The sequence below is a fragment of the Tripterygium wilfordii genome, chromosome 15 (assembly GCF_013401445.1).
Source record: "Tripterygium wilfordii isolate XIE 37 chromosome 15, ASM1340144v1, whole genome shotgun sequence".
Classification (NCBI taxonomy): domain Eukaryota; kingdom Viridiplantae; phylum Streptophyta; class Magnoliopsida; order Celastrales; family Celastraceae; genus Tripterygium; species Tripterygium wilfordii.
In genome coordinates this window covers 11548955-11568949 of record NC_052246.1, presented here as the reverse complement: position 1 = coordinate 11568949, position 19995 = coordinate 11548955, and the positions used below count along the sequence as shown (strand labels likewise).

The 19995-nt window shown below is 37.9% G+C and overlaps 2 protein-coding genes and 1 long non-coding RNA gene across 4 annotated transcripts; 2 read left to right on the top strand and 1 right to left on the bottom strand.

The window, feature by feature from the left end:
- The first annotated feature begins 1169 nt into the window (after nt 1-1169).
- Nucleotides 1170-7869, top strand: LOC119980027 (DCN1-like protein 1). 2 transcript variants are annotated; one of them, XM_038822673.1, is made up of 9 exons: nt 1171-1495; nt 2212-2338; nt 3436-3487; nt 3655-3730; nt 3861-3943; nt 4833-4929; nt 5829-5874; nt 7106-7191; nt 7288-7869. In XM_038822673.1, exons 1-9 carry the CDS (start codon nt 1438-1440, stop codon nt 7623-7625), a joined length of 963 nt encoding a protein of 320 aa, XP_038678601.1. In that variant the 5' UTR covers nt 1171-1437; the 3' UTR covers nt 7626-7869. The 2 variants fall into 2 exon arrangements, with proteins under 2 accessions (XP_038678602.1, XP_038678601.1); XM_038822674.1 differs by lacking the exons at nt 3655-3730; nt 3861-3943 and having other exon boundaries at nt 1170-1495.
- A 690-nt stretch (nt 7870-8559) lies between these two features.
- Nucleotides 8560-13839, top strand: LOC120016432 (aspartic proteinase Asp1-like). Its single transcript, XM_038869203.1, has 5 exons — nt 8560-8810; nt 12563-12680; nt 12772-12998; nt 13205-13423; nt 13506-13839. The coding sequence occupies exons 2-5, from the start codon at nt 12678-12680 to the stop codon at nt 13807-13809; spliced, it is 753 nt and encodes a 250-aa protein (XP_038725131.1). The 5' UTR covers nt 8560-8810; nt 12563-12677; the 3' UTR covers nt 13810-13839.
- On the bottom strand, nt 13670-15247 carry LOC120016433. Its single transcript, XR_005471983.1, has 3 exons — nt 15027-15247; nt 13890-14245; nt 13670-13782 (listed from the first exon to the last, which is right to left on the bottom strand). It is a non-coding gene; the product is annotated as an uncharacterized LOC120016433 (long non-coding RNA).
- Nucleotides 15248-19995: the final 4748 nt, after the last annotated feature.

The window sequence follows — 19995 nt, the reverse complement described above, 5'->3', positions numbered from 1 at the left end:
TCAATAAGATCCCACACTTTGTGCTGCATTGTAGCTTACATACCCCTCCATGTATTTGGTTCTTCAGGAGGTTAAGCTATCTGAACTATCAGATTACAGTACAAGTATCTCCTGTCCTGGATTTTGTGAAAGAAGGTTTATTAAGGCTCTCAGATGTTCATGGAACCTTCACATTAACTATTGGAGTGATCACTACACTTGCTCAACACCTTTTGAGTCTCTCCTTCATTTATTCATATTTCAAGAGTACATATATGGTCTTTTTTCAGGCCTCTTAAGCTTAAGACTCACTCTCATTTCAGAGACGTAGCTAAACATGGATGAGGGAGCTCTATAATTTTTTGAAGTCTACGATTTTTATCCAATGGTGTAGAATAAGTCTAGCGGTGAAAACAAAAAAGTATGATCGCATACCTCTCAAATCATTAAATTATATTTTATGTACTTTGTGAATTACAGTGTCAACAGATCCGCTAAACACATGATCATGAATATGTCCAAATGATGGAATCGTTTTACAAAGTTCTCAAATTGAATAATTGATATGCTTCTCCAATGTTCCTTGGGTTGTAGATTCATGTTCTTGAAAAAATTGACAAAATTTGGAGAGTTAAACCCTTCAATAACTATGAACACTTCCCAAAAAAAATAAAATAAAAACCAATAGCCTTGAACATCATCAATGTAATTCATAAAAACATGTATTCTTCTTATAATGGTGAATAAATACGACAAGAATTTTGTAACAGCTCGTTCTTTCACACTAGTAACATGTTGTCCTTTTTGATGTAGTCTATAGTGACTCGCATGGTGTTGTGATCTTAGACCCAGCATCGACCTATATTAGTTTGAGCCCATGACAAGTATTTGTTATTAATTTGAAAATTTGACCTATTATATTCTGTAATTCACTTCTTCTCTTGAAAAATGTGGTACAAGAGACTTAACTCTATCGTAACTCAATAAACTCTCATAGCACTAACAAATTTGATATTGTAAGGGTTTGTGGCCCCGCGCACTCAAAGTGTGTGCTACAAATTTGATTCTTCAAAAAAAAACCTAAAATGACCTAGTTGGAGAGCAGTATTGTCTTTTAATACTTTTATTATTTTCAATTTTTTTTTCTTGCTAAATTAGAAAGTTGGGTCCGCTCAGTGACCAGACAGTCCAAAACAATTGCCGGTTCGAGAAGACATCTCCGGTTCGTTCAATTCTTGCATCCATCTGTCTCTCTATTTCTCTCTCCCTCCTCTCGCACCGGAAAAAAAAAATCTCGAAGCGCAATTGCGTAGAACATACAGAAGAGACAGCTATAAAAGGGGTATCTTCATCTGGTTCTGTTGAGTTTCCTTCTGCTTCTAGGTTTTGGTTCGACATTCGTAAATATCTCATTCAAGAAGCTACAGCTCGCAAGCGAGCTCCTGGGCTTCGAATCCTATGGACGTGCGAGCCTCAAATCGGATCGATGTCTTTGAGATTTATAAGAGATTTTGTGGTAACTAGCGTTGATTCTCTTAGTTCAAAACTTTTTGCGGTGTTTTTTTGTTTTTAAATCTAAGACTGATGCGTTTATCGTCCTTTCAATTCTATAATTCTCTTTTGATTTGAAGAATTGTTTCGTAAACTTAAGGTTCTAATTTTCAAGGTTTTTTTTTCCTGTACAAATTCTCTCTCTGAAAAGCTAAATTGAACAGGACTAGAGTCGGTTACCCCATGAACAGTGAAGGGTTTTAATTGTATTCTTTGACATCAATTTTATGTTGGTGCATACACTGCGTGTGATGGTTAAGCTATTTGCTGCTGATGTACGTTTGGAATAGCTGCTTTAGTTATGTTCATCAAGTACTGGATTTCTACGTTATGTTGTTTTACAAATTCTATGGGAATCCAGGAAAAATTAATTAGTAGATTTCTGGGTTGGTTTGAATTGATTTGTGTAATGTGTAATTTGTTCTGGATATTACTTTTTGGGAATATCGTGTAGGATCTTGTTTATGTTCTACATGCTATGATGGGAGTATTGGACAAAATGAGTTACTGAAGATGTCTCATCTACTCTGAATTGTCTTCCTTCCATTACTTTTAGATGACATCCAGTTTGTATTTATCCTTTCCTCATGCATCTTGTATTCACATATGTATTTACTATTTAGATTGTGAACATCTTGTCTTCACATCTGTATTTAAATTGTGATTTTTTTTCCCATGCAGATATTAGATCGGGAAAGGAATATATGTCTGAGGGCTATGGACAAGACAATGAATTGCAAAAGGCTAAATTTACAAGGGAGGCATTGGCTGAGCTCTTCAAATCGGTGCAGTCAACCGTTGATACGAGGTACGTATTATGCAGGATATGTGTTGTTTATGACTTTAGACAGCTCTGTTTCTGGGGGCAGAAATAATGGAAGTGTATTACTTTGTAGAACTTGAAGTCGGCTTGAAACTAATACTATTTAAGCTTTGTAATTGAACAATGTTCCCGAGGCCTTACCCTCTCAATTTTTGATGAGTGTGTTTGGCCTCCATGCTCCATCTTTTCTGTGGGATTTTTTTCCCGTCCTGTTTTCTAATCGAACAAAGAGAATTGTGTTGAAGGGAGCCAAGTGGTGCTACACTGCCACTGGCGCACAAAGTAACAAAAAAGAGCCCATCTAAATAAGTGAGAGAGAGAAAGAGAGAGTGTCGATCACATGTAATAAATGGTTTTTATTTACAGCTTTTAACCCAGCCAAATAAAATAAATTTACCACCATTAAGGTTTGTCCGGAAGACAAATAACTTCTTCTAGTTTCAAAAGCCCAATAATTTCGTCTAAGTTTGCATTTTTACATAATGTACGAATTCCTCCTTAAATTCAAATTAAAGATCGAATATACATAACTACGTTATTTTCTCATTTCACCAACAGCTCTCTCTCCTCTCTGTTCCTCTCTCTTGAAGTTAAGTTTTTAATGAAATCATTTAAGGTAAAGCTAATAACAGAAATGGAAATTTGATGTTGAAAGAGAATGTATCTTCCACATATAAAAATATAGGAAAACAATACGTATTCCTCCTTGGTTCTAGTGAAAAGAAATCCAATTGTCACCGAGGTTGGAAATGTTTGTATGATCATCAAAGCAAATGTGTCACTTTATAGAGGAACTTTGCCAACGCTGTTTGAATTATTTACTGATTGGCATTGAATATTTATCTATTTTCTGTTGCCATCAACTCTCATCAATTAAGATTTCATCTATTATGTTATTTCCATTTTCCAAGGCAGTAATCTGTTGAAACTGCTATAAGGACTGTATCAATGGTGATCCTTACCACAAATTTGTATCTCACTCTCACGCATAGAAAAATTTAAGCTTTACAGTGAAGTACTAGCATTTGAGATCATTGATTATTTTTCTGCTACGAAGTAAAGTACCATGTTCCCTCTTACAGGATTACTATTTTTGATGAACTATCCAAGCTCATGTCACGTTTAAACTTGATGGTGAGATTTTATTTTCTGTGGAAATTCTCATACATTTTGTGACGTTACTTTATATCAAGTGCTGCTGCGATCTATTGGCACCCCTTTAATGTTTTTCTTATTGCTGGGTATGTACTCCAGTTTGGTTTTTGCATGCTCTGTAATTACTCTGATATCTTGTTTTGCAGCGAGACTTTTCTGAATTCTCACGCTTTTATGATTTTGTGTTCTTCATCTGTCGTGAGGATGGTCAAAAGAATATCAGTGAGTTTTGATGGTTCTTTTGTTTGTCAACTGTCACCATATGTCATACTTGATGTACAACCTACTCATTGTTACGATGCAGCCCCTTTTATTGCTTATTATTTCTCTCTTTTTTGGCATTGATTTACAGCTGTGAGCAAGGCCGTTACTGTGTGGAGATTAGTTTTAGCTGGGAGGTTTCGATTACTTAACCAATGGTGTGATTTTGTTGAGGTACAACTGACACTTTAAGTTTCAAAGTTTTTCAACTGAATGTGATTCTTAGATTCACTTAATGGTAGTTGATAGAGACTACATAGATCCTTAATTTGAGCTACTTGTCATGTGGTTCAATGTGGAGGTTTTGTGTCGGAAGAAAATTGCGTTTCACCTTTTTTTGTTCTAATTTTCATTTATTGTACGTTGGGAGCGTAATTTTATTATGTTATTTTACTATTCATACTTGTGCGGTTGAGCCCGCTTAGGAATTCATTTTACTTTTCATAATATAAGTGCATCCCTTTCTGTTATCATCCTCTACCACGTGGTCATGTCATCTCATGTGATGACACCTGCATATACTGGTGCTGTTTGATCAAACATACTATTTATTGTGTTTGCAAAACTCATGCTTTCCATCTTCAAACCCTGCCAAAGGCGGGTGCTGTATTCGGGGTTTGACTTTTTCAGGATTTAGCATCCAAATAAAAATTATCTAAGACGTCAAACCACAGGATGATGTCTATTGTTTGGTTTTCTTGGGTTACAAAATTTGAACAATATAAATCTGAGAAAAGGGAATTTACATTCAGAAAACTTAGGGAGGATTCTGCATCTCACATTTTGTAGGAGGTTTATATGTCCATGCTTGTGTCCTTCTGTTTCGTCCTTAAGTCCCAATCTGTAATCTTGTTTGTTCCTTAAGTCCCAATCTGTAGTCTTGTTTGTGCATTGAAAATCCATGGGGGCGGGGGCACACTGCTAGGGCTTTTTTTTTTCCCCTCTCTTTTGGAATGAAAAAGAACTGCTAGGGAACTGCAAGGGTTTTTGTTAGTCTTTATTCATTCACCTTAATTCATCTAATTTTTCTTCTGTAATAACTACTATGTTGAATTCGTTATAGAAAAATCAGCGACACAATATTTCTGAGGATACTTGGCAGCAAGTTTTAGCTTTCAGTCGCTGTGTGCATGAAAATCTGGAAGGGTATGATCCTGAAGGTATTATAATCTCCATATTCTCAGTTTTATATTAAGCGAGATCATCAATTCCAGTACTTTTAACCTTTCACCATTTTGTTGGCAAGTCATTGTTTTTTCAACCATAACATCATTCTACACAATTTTAGTTCGTCGTTAGTGTTTCTCTACTTTAATCCCAATATGTATAGAAATATTGTCCTTGAGAATACTGGAATAGGCTCCTGCACATAAAAGCAATATGTCTATCAAAAAGGGTTTCCCCACCAAGGATTTGCTGTGCGTATCAAAAGACCTGTAACTGCATGGAGGGGGGAGTGTACCTTTCTAACATTTTTTTTAATTCATTCTGCTGGCCAAGACATATATACACTTACCCCTCACATGAGCACATTTTTCCTCATCTCATTTTAATTTCTTGGAGATCAATTGGGGTTTCTAGAGCGAAGAGGAATAAAATGGTGGATGGTCAAGTCATGGTGAGCATGGTTATAGTGAGTTCATGATGCTTGTGCTTCCTTGCAGATTGGCTTCGATGTTTTATCCACTTTGGTCATGTATTTGTTTTGTGGTATTCATCATATAAATGCAGCAGTCATTCTTTTAAGCTTGATGTGATAAAATGAATGTTTTCTCCCTTTGCTTAAATGTTGGGTTATTATTGGAAATATGGAATCCACCCTGATTGGTACGGCATATCTGTGTTCATGCTTTTAAATCATGCATAATATATAATGACTGATTCTATATACCATACAAAAGTTCTTCTAGTCTGTCTTCTGTACTTGATATTTTTATTCTCATTATTCACATATAAGAACACGTGCACCATGGTGTTAAATCTCGTGTTATCTGTATTTTAATTACAATTTCTTCTCTGGTGGTGAGCGTAATGGGTTGTTGCATGATCATTCTTGCAGGAGCTTGGCCTGTTCTAATAGATGATTTTGTTGAGCATATGTACAGGTTTAATTCTAGTCCCTCAACATGATTTTATTCAATATCAAGATAGTCTTTTAACCCATCCTGATTCTTGGGGTTGTTACTTGTTCTTCGGTTGTATGCTATGTCATATAATTCCTTTGGTACCATTAGTCATGAATGAAGGTTTTTGCATGAAAGGCTTCAGAATATATACTGGAAATCTGGAATTGATTTATGTTTCTGCCTTGGTGAACAATCTTCACTTCCGGGAAACATATGAAACTGCAATCTTGTCAATATCCAATTTTGAGAAATATTTTGAAGTGCTATAAGTGCTTGTTAGTTGGAGAGTATAGTTGAAGTCTTAAAGGAGCATATTTTACCACTACCTCAAAAATATCTTGTTTGTTGGCTTCTTTTTCTTGAAAGCCTGGATAGTGATGTTCGTTTCTGCATTTTTAGGTCCTCAATCTGTCTGCTGAACCTTGACCATAGCCTTTGTATGAACCATCTCAGTTGGACTGTACTCTTTTACTGTATCCAAAATCTGAAAATAAACACCAACTTTTTACGTTAATTATTAGAAATATAACCCGGCGCTTATTTTGTGTTGGGATTAATTGCATGAAGGAATCAAAGGCTAGGAAAGGAAAAGCAAACTAAATATAGTCTTTAATATGGATCGTATAGGCCAGTCACATTATGATGAGGTGTAGATGCATTGAAATCAAAATTGGATGGGTTCGCGGTTTGACAAGGAGGAATGCAGAATTCTTCACTAAGGGAATGTAGTATTATCAAGAACATTTGGTTGGTTGGGACATCTCGGTCAGTTTGTGCCCTGGCACAAGTTTCTCTCTTTCCTCTTTGTTACCCTACAATTTATTAACTACCTTTTTAAGCTTCTCAACTGGATTAAGTTCAACACTTGATTATTAGGAAAGGAAAATATCTTTGTCCATTCAGTTTATTTTGTCGTTGAGGGAATGGGTGCAGAAGCACCGTTTATGTGAATGTAGAACTATATACAGACAAGGTTTCCTTCCTATACCTCTAGTTCACATATTTTGATGTTTCCCAGACACAATATTCTGAGGGTGAGGAGCAGTGTTTGTGCTCAACAGGAATTGTTTCTGAGAGTTGTTTATGAGAGGGGTGCTCATCACATTGGATTTACATTTGTAGTTCTACTGCCATCCTGATCCTATCTGTGCACAGTGTCTAGTTTTTGCTTATGCTATGCATTTCAGATGACGAATCTTTTGCCTTGCAGGTTGCTGGGCTCCAGTGATGATGCTTTCTGTTGCAATTGTGGTGATATCGAGACCCAGACATGCATATTTGATGATTCTCTTCCTGGTGTGTGAGTTGTAGCATAACTTGGTCCAGTCCTATTACCTGCTATTCTCCAAAATCACTTGTGAACATGTCCTAAAGCTATGGTGGGTATTTCAGGGTTGAAAGTTGTGCCTGGTTTGAAGAGGAAGTTGCCCAGGTTTCAAAAAGATGATATGGTGTTATGTGATGCCTTCTCTTCTGAATCGGCAAACCTCAACCCCGTATCGAATTCAAAGAGAACTAAGCTCATCGCCCAAAAACCCAGCCATTGGGAGGACCATCGTGCTCGGAATTGTCCCGATTGCTGCATGGACATGGTTAAAACTAACAGCCCATTGGGTTCATCTAAGTCACCTTGTGCTGTTGAAGGTTGTCTGTCGAGGGGTTTTGCGGGGCTCTTTTCAACCAGTTCTGATTTGCATTTTGATCCCCAGAGGAGAGTTTCTTTTACCTAGAGCTCCCCTCGATTTGTGAATGCAGAAGTATAGACTTTCATGAGTTGATGCGGGCTGACACTATTGCATGTTTGGTTTTGTGGTTAAGTTTATGCATGCCTGCAACCTCTTGAATTTTGCAGGAATTTGCCGCTCTGGGGTACATGTGGTTTTTGAATGATTTGTTGGTGAATCTTACCATAATTCTGTTACAACTGATGAAGTCAATAAAATACTAAATAAATTTCTTTGATTTGGGGTTTCACTCAAGTTGATGAAACTTGTTGAGGTTTAGTTACTTCATTACTTGTACAACACTCCAAGGAAAAGGGAAAATATAAAACATTCCATCACAGGTTTTGTTATGTTGATTGTTGATGGACGCCATAAACCTAGCATTAGGTTTTGTTGGGTTTTAACATGCCTCTGCTATACAAATGGTATAGCCACCATGAACCATAGGATTTAGGGTCTTTTAACCTTCACAATTATTTTACAATGTTAAGCAAAACACCTACCATTGTAATATCTTCTAAAAGTTGGATTTCGGACATACTTAATTAACTAAACATAGATTGGTTTAAATCCGGACAATTAAATTGGACAATAACTTAATTCGGATTAAGGTCTAGACAAGCAAACCGTACAAGATTTATATGTTTGGACTTAGTTTTAAACTAGACAAAATTTTTGTATTTGAACCTAAATTTCAAATATATATAACTTATGTCCAAACTTAGTTTAATCTGGATCTGACAAATTCCGTAGTCTAGACCAAATAGAATTTTGCCATCCCAACATATATCAGAACATAACCTAAAATTTAAGTGCAGGAATTGAGGAAGTGTTGACAAAAAAATTTGAGAATATACCTTGGCCTATTCTAGTAAAAAAGTTGTCACCTAAATTAAAGCAGAGTAACAGGTTATGGACAATCAAGCAGAGTTTGCAGAAGTCAGCCATTGCAATATACCTTCCTTCATCCAAACAAGACAACTGTTAAACAAGAACCAGAATCCTATTTACCACCAGGGATTCCACGAGTAAACTCAAATGTCAAAGTGGAAAAAGGATGAAGGAAAGAAAACATCTCTTCTAACACTAATTATCCAGGTCTTGTCGGCCAGTGCGTAGCATAATTAGTTGCACATCCTGACCGATCATCCAGGGAATAGCCTCAGCTATAAGATCAACACCTTTCTGATGGTGAGGCCAGCTCTTGTGAGAGAGAACGATTTGGTGTTTACACTCTTGATTTTTGATCTGGTGAAGCCTAGCAACAAAGTGAATGTAACCTGTAAGATCAAATTGTGTCCTTTTATCTTAGTTCTTTCTTGGTTGTTTACTTGTAGTTTGGGTTATTCTCTGTTTATCTGGCGTTGTGGATTAGTTATTGTATGGGTCAAAAACCGTTGGCCCGAAATAATGGGATACATGGGTGAAAGTCTATGTACGGGCCCCGTTTAGAACTGTCCAAGTGTGCTCCTGATGGCCAGTTTGACTCAGGACCTGGGTAAGCCCAAGGCCCACATAGGGATTGGTTGTAGAGTTGTATCAAGGCCACAGGCCCAATCACGGCCCAAAATAGAAGTTCATCCGTACGGTTAACACGTGCTGACCACGTGATTGGAAACACTATAAATAGGGGAGGGGTCCTCCTCATTTACTCTCTCAACTACCTGGTATATCTCTCTCTCTCTCTCTCTAGAAGCCCTTCACTTCTCTTACTTAAATATCTCCCATTGTTGACTGACTTGACCGTCGGAGCTTGTTCGACCGACACCACACCGGTGTCCAAGTTTGACGGTCAACCTTCTTTGATCTTACAGGGTTGTCATAGGTCTCGATCGACGACAACAAATTGATTGTAGATTTTAGAGTCTACAATTTGGCGCCGTCTCGAAAACTCGCATGCGGATGCACGGGCTAACCTGGGATCTGCCCTACAGATGAACGAGCCACAAGTGATACCAATTGTGCACCTCGAAGTCCCGACAACCGAAGAAGTTGATAAAGTCCTTGCAATTTCCACTGAGTATAGCTGGATGACCCCTTTGATCAAGTACATTGACAAAGGAGAGTTGCCGCTCGACAAGAATGCTGCCCGACGACTCAGGGCAGGAGCCGTCCGGTTCACCCTTTACGAAGGTCAACTTTATAGGAAGTCGTACTCAGGCCCTCTACTCCGCTGTGTAACGACTAGGCAAGGTGGAGACATCCTTTCAGAATTACATGAAGGAGAATGCGGGAACCATTCAGGCAGAAGAAGCCTGGCCAATCGAACTTTAACGGCCGGCTACTTATGGCCTACAATGCAAGCGGATGCTGCAAACTTCTTCCGACTTTGTGATAAATGCCAACGATTCTCCCAAGTTTCTCATCTTCATCCCGAGAAACTTCATTCCACGCTCGCACCATGGCCCTTCATGCACTGGGGAATGGATATAGTTGGCAAGTTATCGGTCGCTTCTGGCCAAAGAGTGTATGTCCTCGTCTTGACGGACTACTTTACTAAATGGGTCGAGGCAGAAGCTTTCAAGCAAATCCAGGATACTAAGGTCAAGACATTTATTTGGAAGAACATTATCTGTAGGTTTGGTATTCCTAAGAAAATCACGACCGATAATGGCTCACAGTTTCTGAGCCATCAATTTCAAGTTTTCTACAGCAAGTATGGGATTACGTTACATTACTCCACTCCGCGCAACCCGCAGTCGAACGGATAGGCTGAGTCCTCCAATAAAACCATTATGAACACCTTAAAGAAAAGGCTAGAAGATGGTAAAGGCAAGTGGGCGGAAGAATTGCCAGGTGTACTTTGGTCTTATCGGACGATGGCCAAAACTCCGACAGGTGAAACTCCATTCTCCCTAATGTACGGGTCGGAAGCGGTCATTCCCGTCGAAGTCGGACTGCCCTCGGCCAGATGTCAATGGATCGGCCAAAGCACTAATGACGATTTATTACAGAACAACCTTGACACGATCGATGAACTCAGGGAGGAGGCTAGGGTTCGAACGGCCATCTATCAGCAAAAGATGGCACACCACTACAACAAAAACGTTAGAACCCAAATGTTTCGAGTTGGAGACTTCGTACTTAGGAAAGTCTTTCAGAACACCAAATAACATGGGGTAGGAAAGCTTGGACAAACTTGGGAAGGACCCTATCAGATTAGGGAAGTTGTCGGAAGAGGGGCATACAAGCTTACATCCAAAGACGGTCGAGAATTGAACAACAGTTGGAATGCTATCCATCTCAAGTTGTATCATTTTTAACTAAATGGAATCCCCACTTTTGTTAAAATCTCGTTCGAATGATTAAAATAAACATGCTTCAGACGAGTAAAATAACCAATGATATCAATACGGTCGAAACTAATATTGAGAAAATAAACCGATTTCAAAATTACATCACCAAAAATCACATTTTCACTTGATTGCCCAAAATCACATTTTCACACCAAACCGTATTACAAACCGATCAATTACAACTAAAGTTCATCTGAAGTTCAGGCCGTAGGGGAAGCATTACCATCGCGGTCATTCGCGTCGCTCGCTTTATCAACGTCATCATCCTCGTCTTCTTCTTCAGTAAACATTTTTAAATACTCCTCATGATTGAGAATATGCAGGTCAACTTCCCATTCAGAAGACTTCCCCTCCTTGAACTTCCTCATCAAATTTCCGGTCGTACAAATGACCGCATCATCAACAGCAGACTCCAACTGCTTCTTCAAATTGGCGACCTCATCTTTTGAAGATTTGTTACTGGCCATCAAGGACTGAACCTGAGATTTGAGATCTTTAATCTCTTTCTCCAACAACCCGGTTTTCTCTTCTAGAATCTTTGCATTGGCAGTTGTTGCAGACTCCCTTTTCTTTCGCCTTGAACGTTAGACTCTCACGGGTCTAGTTGTTCGTTCGGACGAAAGTCCTCGACCTCTTGGGCTTGAACGTTAGACTCTCACGGGTCTAGTTGTTCGTTCAGACGATAAATCCTTGGTCTCTTGGTGAAAATATCTGGAGAGATCTTTATATTAATTGCAGTTGTCAACTTCTGACGCCTAGGTTACCCAAGGCAAGCTTAGGGTTTAGAAGTATTTAATGCATTCCCTCCTTCACACGCTTTGTCAGAGCATTTATAGCGTAGGGGGAAGGATGCCACCGTTTCTTCTCCCGAAGTAATCATTACGAAGGCAATAATCAAGCTTCGTTTCTCACGATACTTCCTATAAACTGTGAAGATATCTTCTTCCCTCCCCTTCGTTTGTTTTCTCCAAAGTTTCCTGTTTGTCTTGTTCGTGACTCCTTTTGCTCTGGCACCATTCTTTTATGCGTTCCAGGTGATTTTCTTGCTTTTCTCTATAGTTATTCTGTCATTTTGTCAATTTCGTCTTTGTTTCTGGCGTTACTTGGTGGATTTTTGGATTCTTTTAGCCAGTTCGTGCCTTGTCTTCTCTGTGGATTTTTGGGGTTTTCTCTTCCATCATATCTAGGTCATCGAATCCGCCACCAGAAACCTAGATATGACGGAAGTGAAAACCCCAAAAACCCACAGAGAAGACAAGGCACGAACTGGCTAAAAGAATCCAAAAATCGACCAAGTAACGCCAGAAACAAAGACGAAATTGATAAAATGACAGAATAACTACAGAGAAAAGCAAGAAAATCACCTGGAACGCATAAAAGAATGGTGCCAGAGCAAGAGGAGTGTGTGTGTGTATGCTAGCTGTCATGAACCAATATTGACGATGATGAGGGTGGTGGTGGTGTGTATAATATTTCATGGCTTTTTCTCGGCAATCGGTGTCGTTGGCACATCCTCCATTGTTTTCCCTCTTAGCGGCGGCGTTCAGACTGATTGGTGCATACTTTGAAGATGTTAATTATTTTATTTGCCTTTTGTTTTACGATTTTCTTTTCTCTAATTGATTCGATCATAAATTCAATATGCAGGGCCTATATCGCAAAAGGCATCATAGGAGAGTCACCACAACCTTTTGAACTTCAAGTTGACACTGGTAGCGAGCTCATTTGGGTCCAATGTGACGTGCCTTGCGAGAATTGCACCATGGTAATAAACCAATTACAATTAATGACAATGTAAATCTTGGGTGTTCAATCTCATTATCAGTACTTTGATTCAAGAACTTGTGTTGATGAAGTCCCAGGAACGTTCGTACAAGCCACCAAAAGATAGTATTATACATTGTGAAGATCCCTTATGTGTGGCTTTCCTAGGAAATGAACAAGATTGTCCAACAACAAGAAGTCGATGTGAGTATGTTTATCGTTACGCAGACGACAGTTTCGCTCATGGCTATCTGGTTAGAGACGTATGGTCTATACAGCTTAGAGGTGATTCAGTCATTTATCCTCATTTGGTCTTTGGGTGGGTAAATTACATTTCATGTATCTATGATTCTGTTTACTCATTTTAAATTGAATATCTGTTTCTCCTTTTCCTGCTAGGATTGGAAATCCTGTATTATATATATATCCGTACGGTTGAGTCCTTGGATTTCCAAAATAATGTTGTAATATTTAACTTGCTATTTCATCTCAACAGGTTAATCATTAAAATTTTGTGATACGCAGGTGTGGATACAAACAAGGAGGAGTCTTTAAAGGGGATGGAATACTTGGTCTAAACAAGGGTCCAATTAGCTTCTTATCTCAAATGCATTCACATGGTGTCATACAACAAGTGATTGGCCACTGTTTAAGTAGTGAAGAAGGTGGGTTTCTGTTCTTAGGAGATGGTCTTGTCCCTCCTACAGGACTCTCTTGGACACCGATGATCAAGAGTTCTGAAAAGTAAGACATGTCAATGATCATATATATATGTGTGTGTGTGTGTGAAATTTAAGTTTGGATTCATCTCTATATTATTCAATAGGGACTACTTATTGGGACCTGCGAACCTCCTGTTTGGCGGAAGTTGGACTCAAATGAGGGGACTTGAATTCAGTTTCGACAGTGGATGTGCCTTATCCTCCTTAAACCAACGAGACTACCACCAGACAATTGATGTGGTCAAGATCAAAAACAATCTTTCCTTCAATTTTGATCTTGAAACCCATTTGAGATTTACTTATATTCATCTTTTAGATTCGCCGAGCTCTGAAAGGAACTCCATTGACGCGAACACAACCAGAGGACGACCTTCCAATATGCTGGAGACACAGAGAAAAACCTATTAATTCCTTCGATGATGTTGAAGACTACTTCAAGACAATGACTTTGAGCTTCAGAGATGTATCGGACGTTCAATTGGACTTACCTTACCAAGGTTATCTTATACTCGTCAAAGTAAGTGCTAATATTTTTCAGAAGCTATTGATTTCAGCACAAACTCATACTATCAAGCTACTTTCCATCAATAATCCCCAACATCTTTCACTGCAGGAAAAAATATGCTTAGGGATCTTAAATGGGAACCAAATAGACTTGAGAAATGCCAATGTGATCGGGGGTAAGAGATTCTAACAATGAAAGAAACCAGAAAAAGGAAATCTCTGAATCGAACTCTGACTTAATGTTGTTCTTCATCATCTTCTTGTTTTTAGCCATTTCAATGCAGGATAAGTTGGTGATTTATGATATTGTCAATCTTCGCATTGGATGGATTTCCAAGAACTGCAATACAGCCCCATAGCCAGAAGCACTCTCAGAAACCAAATTTTCACAAGCAAAATAAAATTTTTGTAGGGCAAATATAAGAGAGAGAGAGACGGGATCGAAGTTATCTTTGTATTGCTCAAAGGCACAATTATATAGTATAAGTTATAACAAACTAAACAACTTGTAACAAATTAAATTCAAGTATATATGTGCAAGTTCTATCATTGTCTATGTAAACAGAAATAACAAAGGTGATTAAGCTGGTGCCCGTTGGTCTTTCAATTAACTTGTCTGTTGTAGGCTTATCTCTAATAGCAAATAATAGTTGAGAAAAACAGCATTTGCACAACATAATTCTTTGAATTTGTATGGATATGCATATGGTATCCAGTACTTTTTCTTCACTTTTGTTTGTAACGTATGAAAGTTTCAGCCTACTTGGAAAAACAAACATACCTACAGCACCCACAATACAAACTTTAATTGGTCGGAAACAGATCATCACTAAATATTTCTATCAGCAATTTTCAAATGGTCACTAATTATCAGGTGTCTGTTGGATTCTTTCTACGCACATGATTTGATTTTGCTCCACGTTAACCAAAGCATTTCCTTTAACCCCAAAAAAGAACCAATTAATCAACACCCACAAAGCAAGCAACCACAACGAAACACCAAATTGGGAAACAGAGCAGGCAAAAATCACAAAAACCCACTTTGATCAGGCCATTGGCACCAGCAATATGAAATGCAGACTGTCGATCTTAGATGATTCTTGCAAGAGAGATGGATCTACCTCCACTATAGCCTCTCCAATTTCCAAATCTCGTAACTGCACTGCACTGAAGAGCCCCCTCTGGTTCGCTCCACAACTCAGCCCCTGAGCCATCTCCATAGGCGCTCAGCCTGTATCTAGCGCCACCTTCAAAGAATGAATAAACCCTAAAATAATGCACCCAAATCTAAGTTTTTTTTTGCAAACATACTGTTTTGTACTGTTTGTGTTCCCAATGAATCCTTTGAGGGTCAGATTCATGCTTTGAAGAGGAATGAGCAAGGCCCACGATCTATTTGTAGGCCCAACGAAAATTTTAGTTTATTTTAGTTTTAATGATATTTTTAGTTTTTTTATAAATAAATTTAATGCTTTAAAAGAGTGAATATTCATCTCAAAAACAATAAGAGAAATCATTTGATGGAAAACTTTTATTATCCTTAGGAAAAAAATGTTAACTAGGTCTTTTAATTTTGTTAAATATGTTTAATGTTCTTATAGGTAATTTGACATCGGATATTCTATGTCTAATTAGCGTATTTTACAGTTTTACCAAACACCTAATTAACATATACCCTAACATATACTCTAGCATAAATCAAGAGCATATACTCTAGCGTATACTCTATCAGCCATATTCTCAACCAAACGCAGCCTTATATATGATGTTAGGGTTGCCTGGAAGAGAATTATTGTGAGGTCAGCTAGTCAATCCCTTGGGCATTGTTACCGCAAAATCTCTTGGGCATTTCACAGGTAGATAAAGAGCTTCTCCATTTCCACCAAAACATCTTCGAGGTTTATGATTCACCATAATGTGAAAAATTTGTGCTTATAATTAAATATGCATTCAAGTTACGACTTTTGGGTTGGCTGTTGGTAGGATTGAATCTATTGTCTTTTTGAGCTGGAGACTTGGGTCTATCCTGAGAATTTATAGGGTGTAAAAAATGGACCATTGCCTCCATAGAAAATACGACAAATGACATATGAGTGTCCATCTCATTAAAGTTGGACATATAGGTCCAATAAAAAACACGTTGCCATATAAGTATCTCTTTTCCTTATAACTACCTGTTTATTTATTTAATAATTTCGTAATCCCCTTTTGCCCTTCTTCTTAAATATTTCCTAATTTATGTGAAAATTTTATTTTGTGGAAACTTTAACCAGATTTGATTTGGGATTTGATTTTGTGATTGATTTCATTCTTTTGTACTAGAATCATCTATTCGTATCATCTATCAATTCGATTTACCTGGCATCATTGATTTGGAGAGATCGATATTTATGAAATATTTCGTTTTCTTATTCTTATTATTCTCCTTATTTTTATCATTCGTCATCTTCATTTTGTTAGATCTGAGATGTAATATGAGATCGGAAATCTAAGATGTAATATTAGTTCGGATCTGAGATCGTACTGTTATATGTTACTGTTTGAAACAGTAACATCATCATATTACTGTTTTACAAAAATTAATATTAAACTAATATTTACCTACATTATAATTTTAATGTATTCACATTGTGTTTTTTTAAGGTCATTTGCTCCAGTAAAAAATATGACACAGGTTTTGTTTATTATGTTATTGAATGAAAAAGTAACATGAACATGTCTGAATGATTTGACAGAACTTGACAGATTGTTTCAGATCCAACACTCATAAACTCAAGGAAATCATGAACGAAAATCATGTAGCCAACATCTACACCTAAATGAAAGTAAGGGAGAATAGAAACAACAGATCTAAAGCTTTTTAAGCTTTAAATTGTGAAAAAAGATCTATAGAGAGAGAGGAGAAAAAATCACTTGTGCATATATTTTTCAAATGCGACAGAGATGAAGAAGAAAGGAGGAAGAAGAAGAAGAACAAATTAAGAAAGAGACGAAGAAGAAAGGATTAGAAAGAAAGAAAGAGACAATAGAGATTAGGGGAAGAAGAAATAGAACTAGAGAAGAGAGATTTGTAGGAGAAAGAATGCTAGAGGGGAGAAAGAATGATAGAGGGGAGAAAGGCCATTGGACATTAAATAGGTATGTTGTGATTATTATTAGAATCTATTAATAGCTTAAGTTTAGGAGTTGTAACGATGACAACTTGCTCTTAGAAGATAATTAACCTCTTACTTGATTATAGGAATTAGTAATATCTTGTATCTATACTTAGTTACATATCTCTTATATAAAGATGTACTTTGATGATATTGCAAAATACACAGAAATTATCCAAGTTCTTCAGTCTTCTATGTATTCTAGCATGGTATCAGAGGTTTGATTCCTTGTTCTTTGCTTCCGTTGTCTGTCACTCTATCATCATATTCCAGTTTTCTATGGAGAAACTTAATATCTCCCAGCCTATTCACACCATTTTAGATGGGTCAAATTACATCCTGTGGTCTCAGTCCATGCGAACCTTCTTGAAAGGTCGTAAGCTTTGGCGTCTTGTTACTGGTGATGTTGGTTAGCCAACTCAAGGAAAGGACGAAATGGATCAAAAATTTGCTGATCGTCTTGATGATTGGGATTGTAAAAATCATCAAATCATTACCTGGTTCAATGATACTTCTTTGCCTTCTATTCATCAATAATTTGGGCGATTTGAGACTGCAAAGCAAATCTAGGATTTGTTACAAAAGCGATATACAACTACTGGACTCTTTCATCGTTATCAGGTAACATGTAATCTACAACAACTGAAACAAGATCCAGGGCATTCTATCAATGACTTTCTCTCTCAGCTGCAATCCATATGGGATCAACTCCAACTCTCTGAACCAGCCTGGAAAGATCCTGCAGATGCTATTATATATGCTGATCATCGTGATCAATTGAGATTGATTCAGTTTCTCATGGCTCTTACTAATGCCTTCGAATCTGTACGTGCCTTTCTTCTTCAACGTACTCCATTGCCCACTTTAGAATCTGTTGTCTCTCAATTGCTCTCTGAAGAAACTCATATCCGTTCTTCTAAGGTTCATCATAGAGAAGTTGTTCTTGCCACTCATTTTTACAAACCCGAGTAGCAATATTACAGACACTGTCATAAAAATGGTCACACTATGCCTAATTGCCCAGTGGTTGAATGTCGCTATTGTCACAAGAAGGGTCATATTCTACCAAATTGTCCCACTCACCCTCATCGACCGAATCAATCCAGAAACACTTCGTCTAGTCCTGCTTCCTCAGTTAGTTCATCTCCTACAACTACTGTTGCCACCACTACCGAGACTTCCTCTTCCACCATTTCTCTCAGTGATTTAGAAGATATATTCAAACAGGTTATCTCTAAGTCACAACCATTTACTGCCTAGTTCCTCTTCCACCAAATTCTCTTCCCAACCTAGTTCTTTATTTTTCACGGATCCTAGTGTTGATCTTTTTCCAGATATTGCTGACTCAACTCCTTCAGCTAAGCTTGTTCCGGCTAGCATCACTACGCCACTTACCCTCGAACTTCCCTTGTCTGATGATTCTACAACCGATGAGTTACCTTCTTCTCTTCCTCCACGTCATTCCACTCGTACTAAAGAAATTCCTACTCATTTGCGTGATTATCATTGTTTTTCCACATTTGCTACTTTACATGAACCTTCCACTTATAAAGAAGCCAGTACTAATCCTCTTTGGCAACAAGCAATGTCAGATGAATTGCAGGCTCTCGACAGTACTCATACATGGGATTTGGTGGACTTACCTCTTGGGAAAATACCAATTGGTAGTAAGTGGGTATTCAAGATTAAAACCACCTCAGAAGGTTCTGTGGAGCGATATAAAGCTCGTCTTGTTGCTCTTGGGTACACACAAGAATATGGTATAGATTATGAGGAGACTTTTGCTCATGTTGCTCGTCTTACATCTATCCGAAGTTTGCTCGTTGTCGCTGCTATTCGTAAATGGAAGTTATTCCAAATGGATGTTAAGAATGCCTTCTTAAATGGGGATCTTAAGGAGGAAGTCTACATGAAACCACCTCCAGGAATTAGACATCCACCATATAAAGTCTGTCGTTTGCGGTGGGCACTATATGGTTTGAAACAAGCATCCCGTGCATGGTTTGCAAAATTCAGCTCCACTATATTACAGCTTGGTTTTTCGTCTAGTCCCTATGATTCAACCTTATTTATTCAAAAAACAAACTCTGGAACTATCTTTCTCCTTCTATATGTTGATGATATGATTATCATAGGTGATGATACAACGGGAATTTTTGAAATCAAGAAGTCTCTCTGCCAATCTTTTGAGATGAAGGATCTTGGTCTCCTTAGTTATTTTTTGGTCTTGAAATCTCATCTGACTCTACTGGCTATTATCTTTCATAGGCCAAGTATGCTTCTGATCTATTGGCTCGTGCAGGGATCATAGATAATAAGACAACTACTACACCTCTTAATCCTTATATACGTCTCACATCATCAGATGGACATTTATTGCATGATGCTACTCTATATCGACAGCTTATGGCAAGTTTGATTTATCTAACTGTCACTCGCCTTGATATTACCTATGCTGTGCATCTCGTAAGCCAGTTTATGTCAGCACCACACTCCAATCACTCTGTAGCTGTTCTTCACATTCTTCGGTATGTTAAGGGTACACTATTCTATGGTCTACATTTTTCGTCTGAGTCTTCCACAACATTATGGGCTTACTCTGATGTAGACTGAGGTGGTGATCTTTCTAATCGACGCTCCACAATCGGATATTGTTTCTTCCTCGGCACCTCTCTCATTTCCTGGCAAAGTAAGAAGCAGAATCTTTCCTCACGCTCTAGCACTGAATCAGAGTACCGTGCTCTTGCTGATACAACTGTCGAACTTCTATGGCTCCGTTGGTTATTGGGTGACATGGGTGTCCTTCAGACTTCTCTGACAATTATACATTGTGATAATGCAAGTGCTATGAAAATTACGTATAATGATGTCTTCCATGAACGTACGAAAACATCGAAATTGATTGTCACTTTGTGCAACAACATCTTGTTTGTGG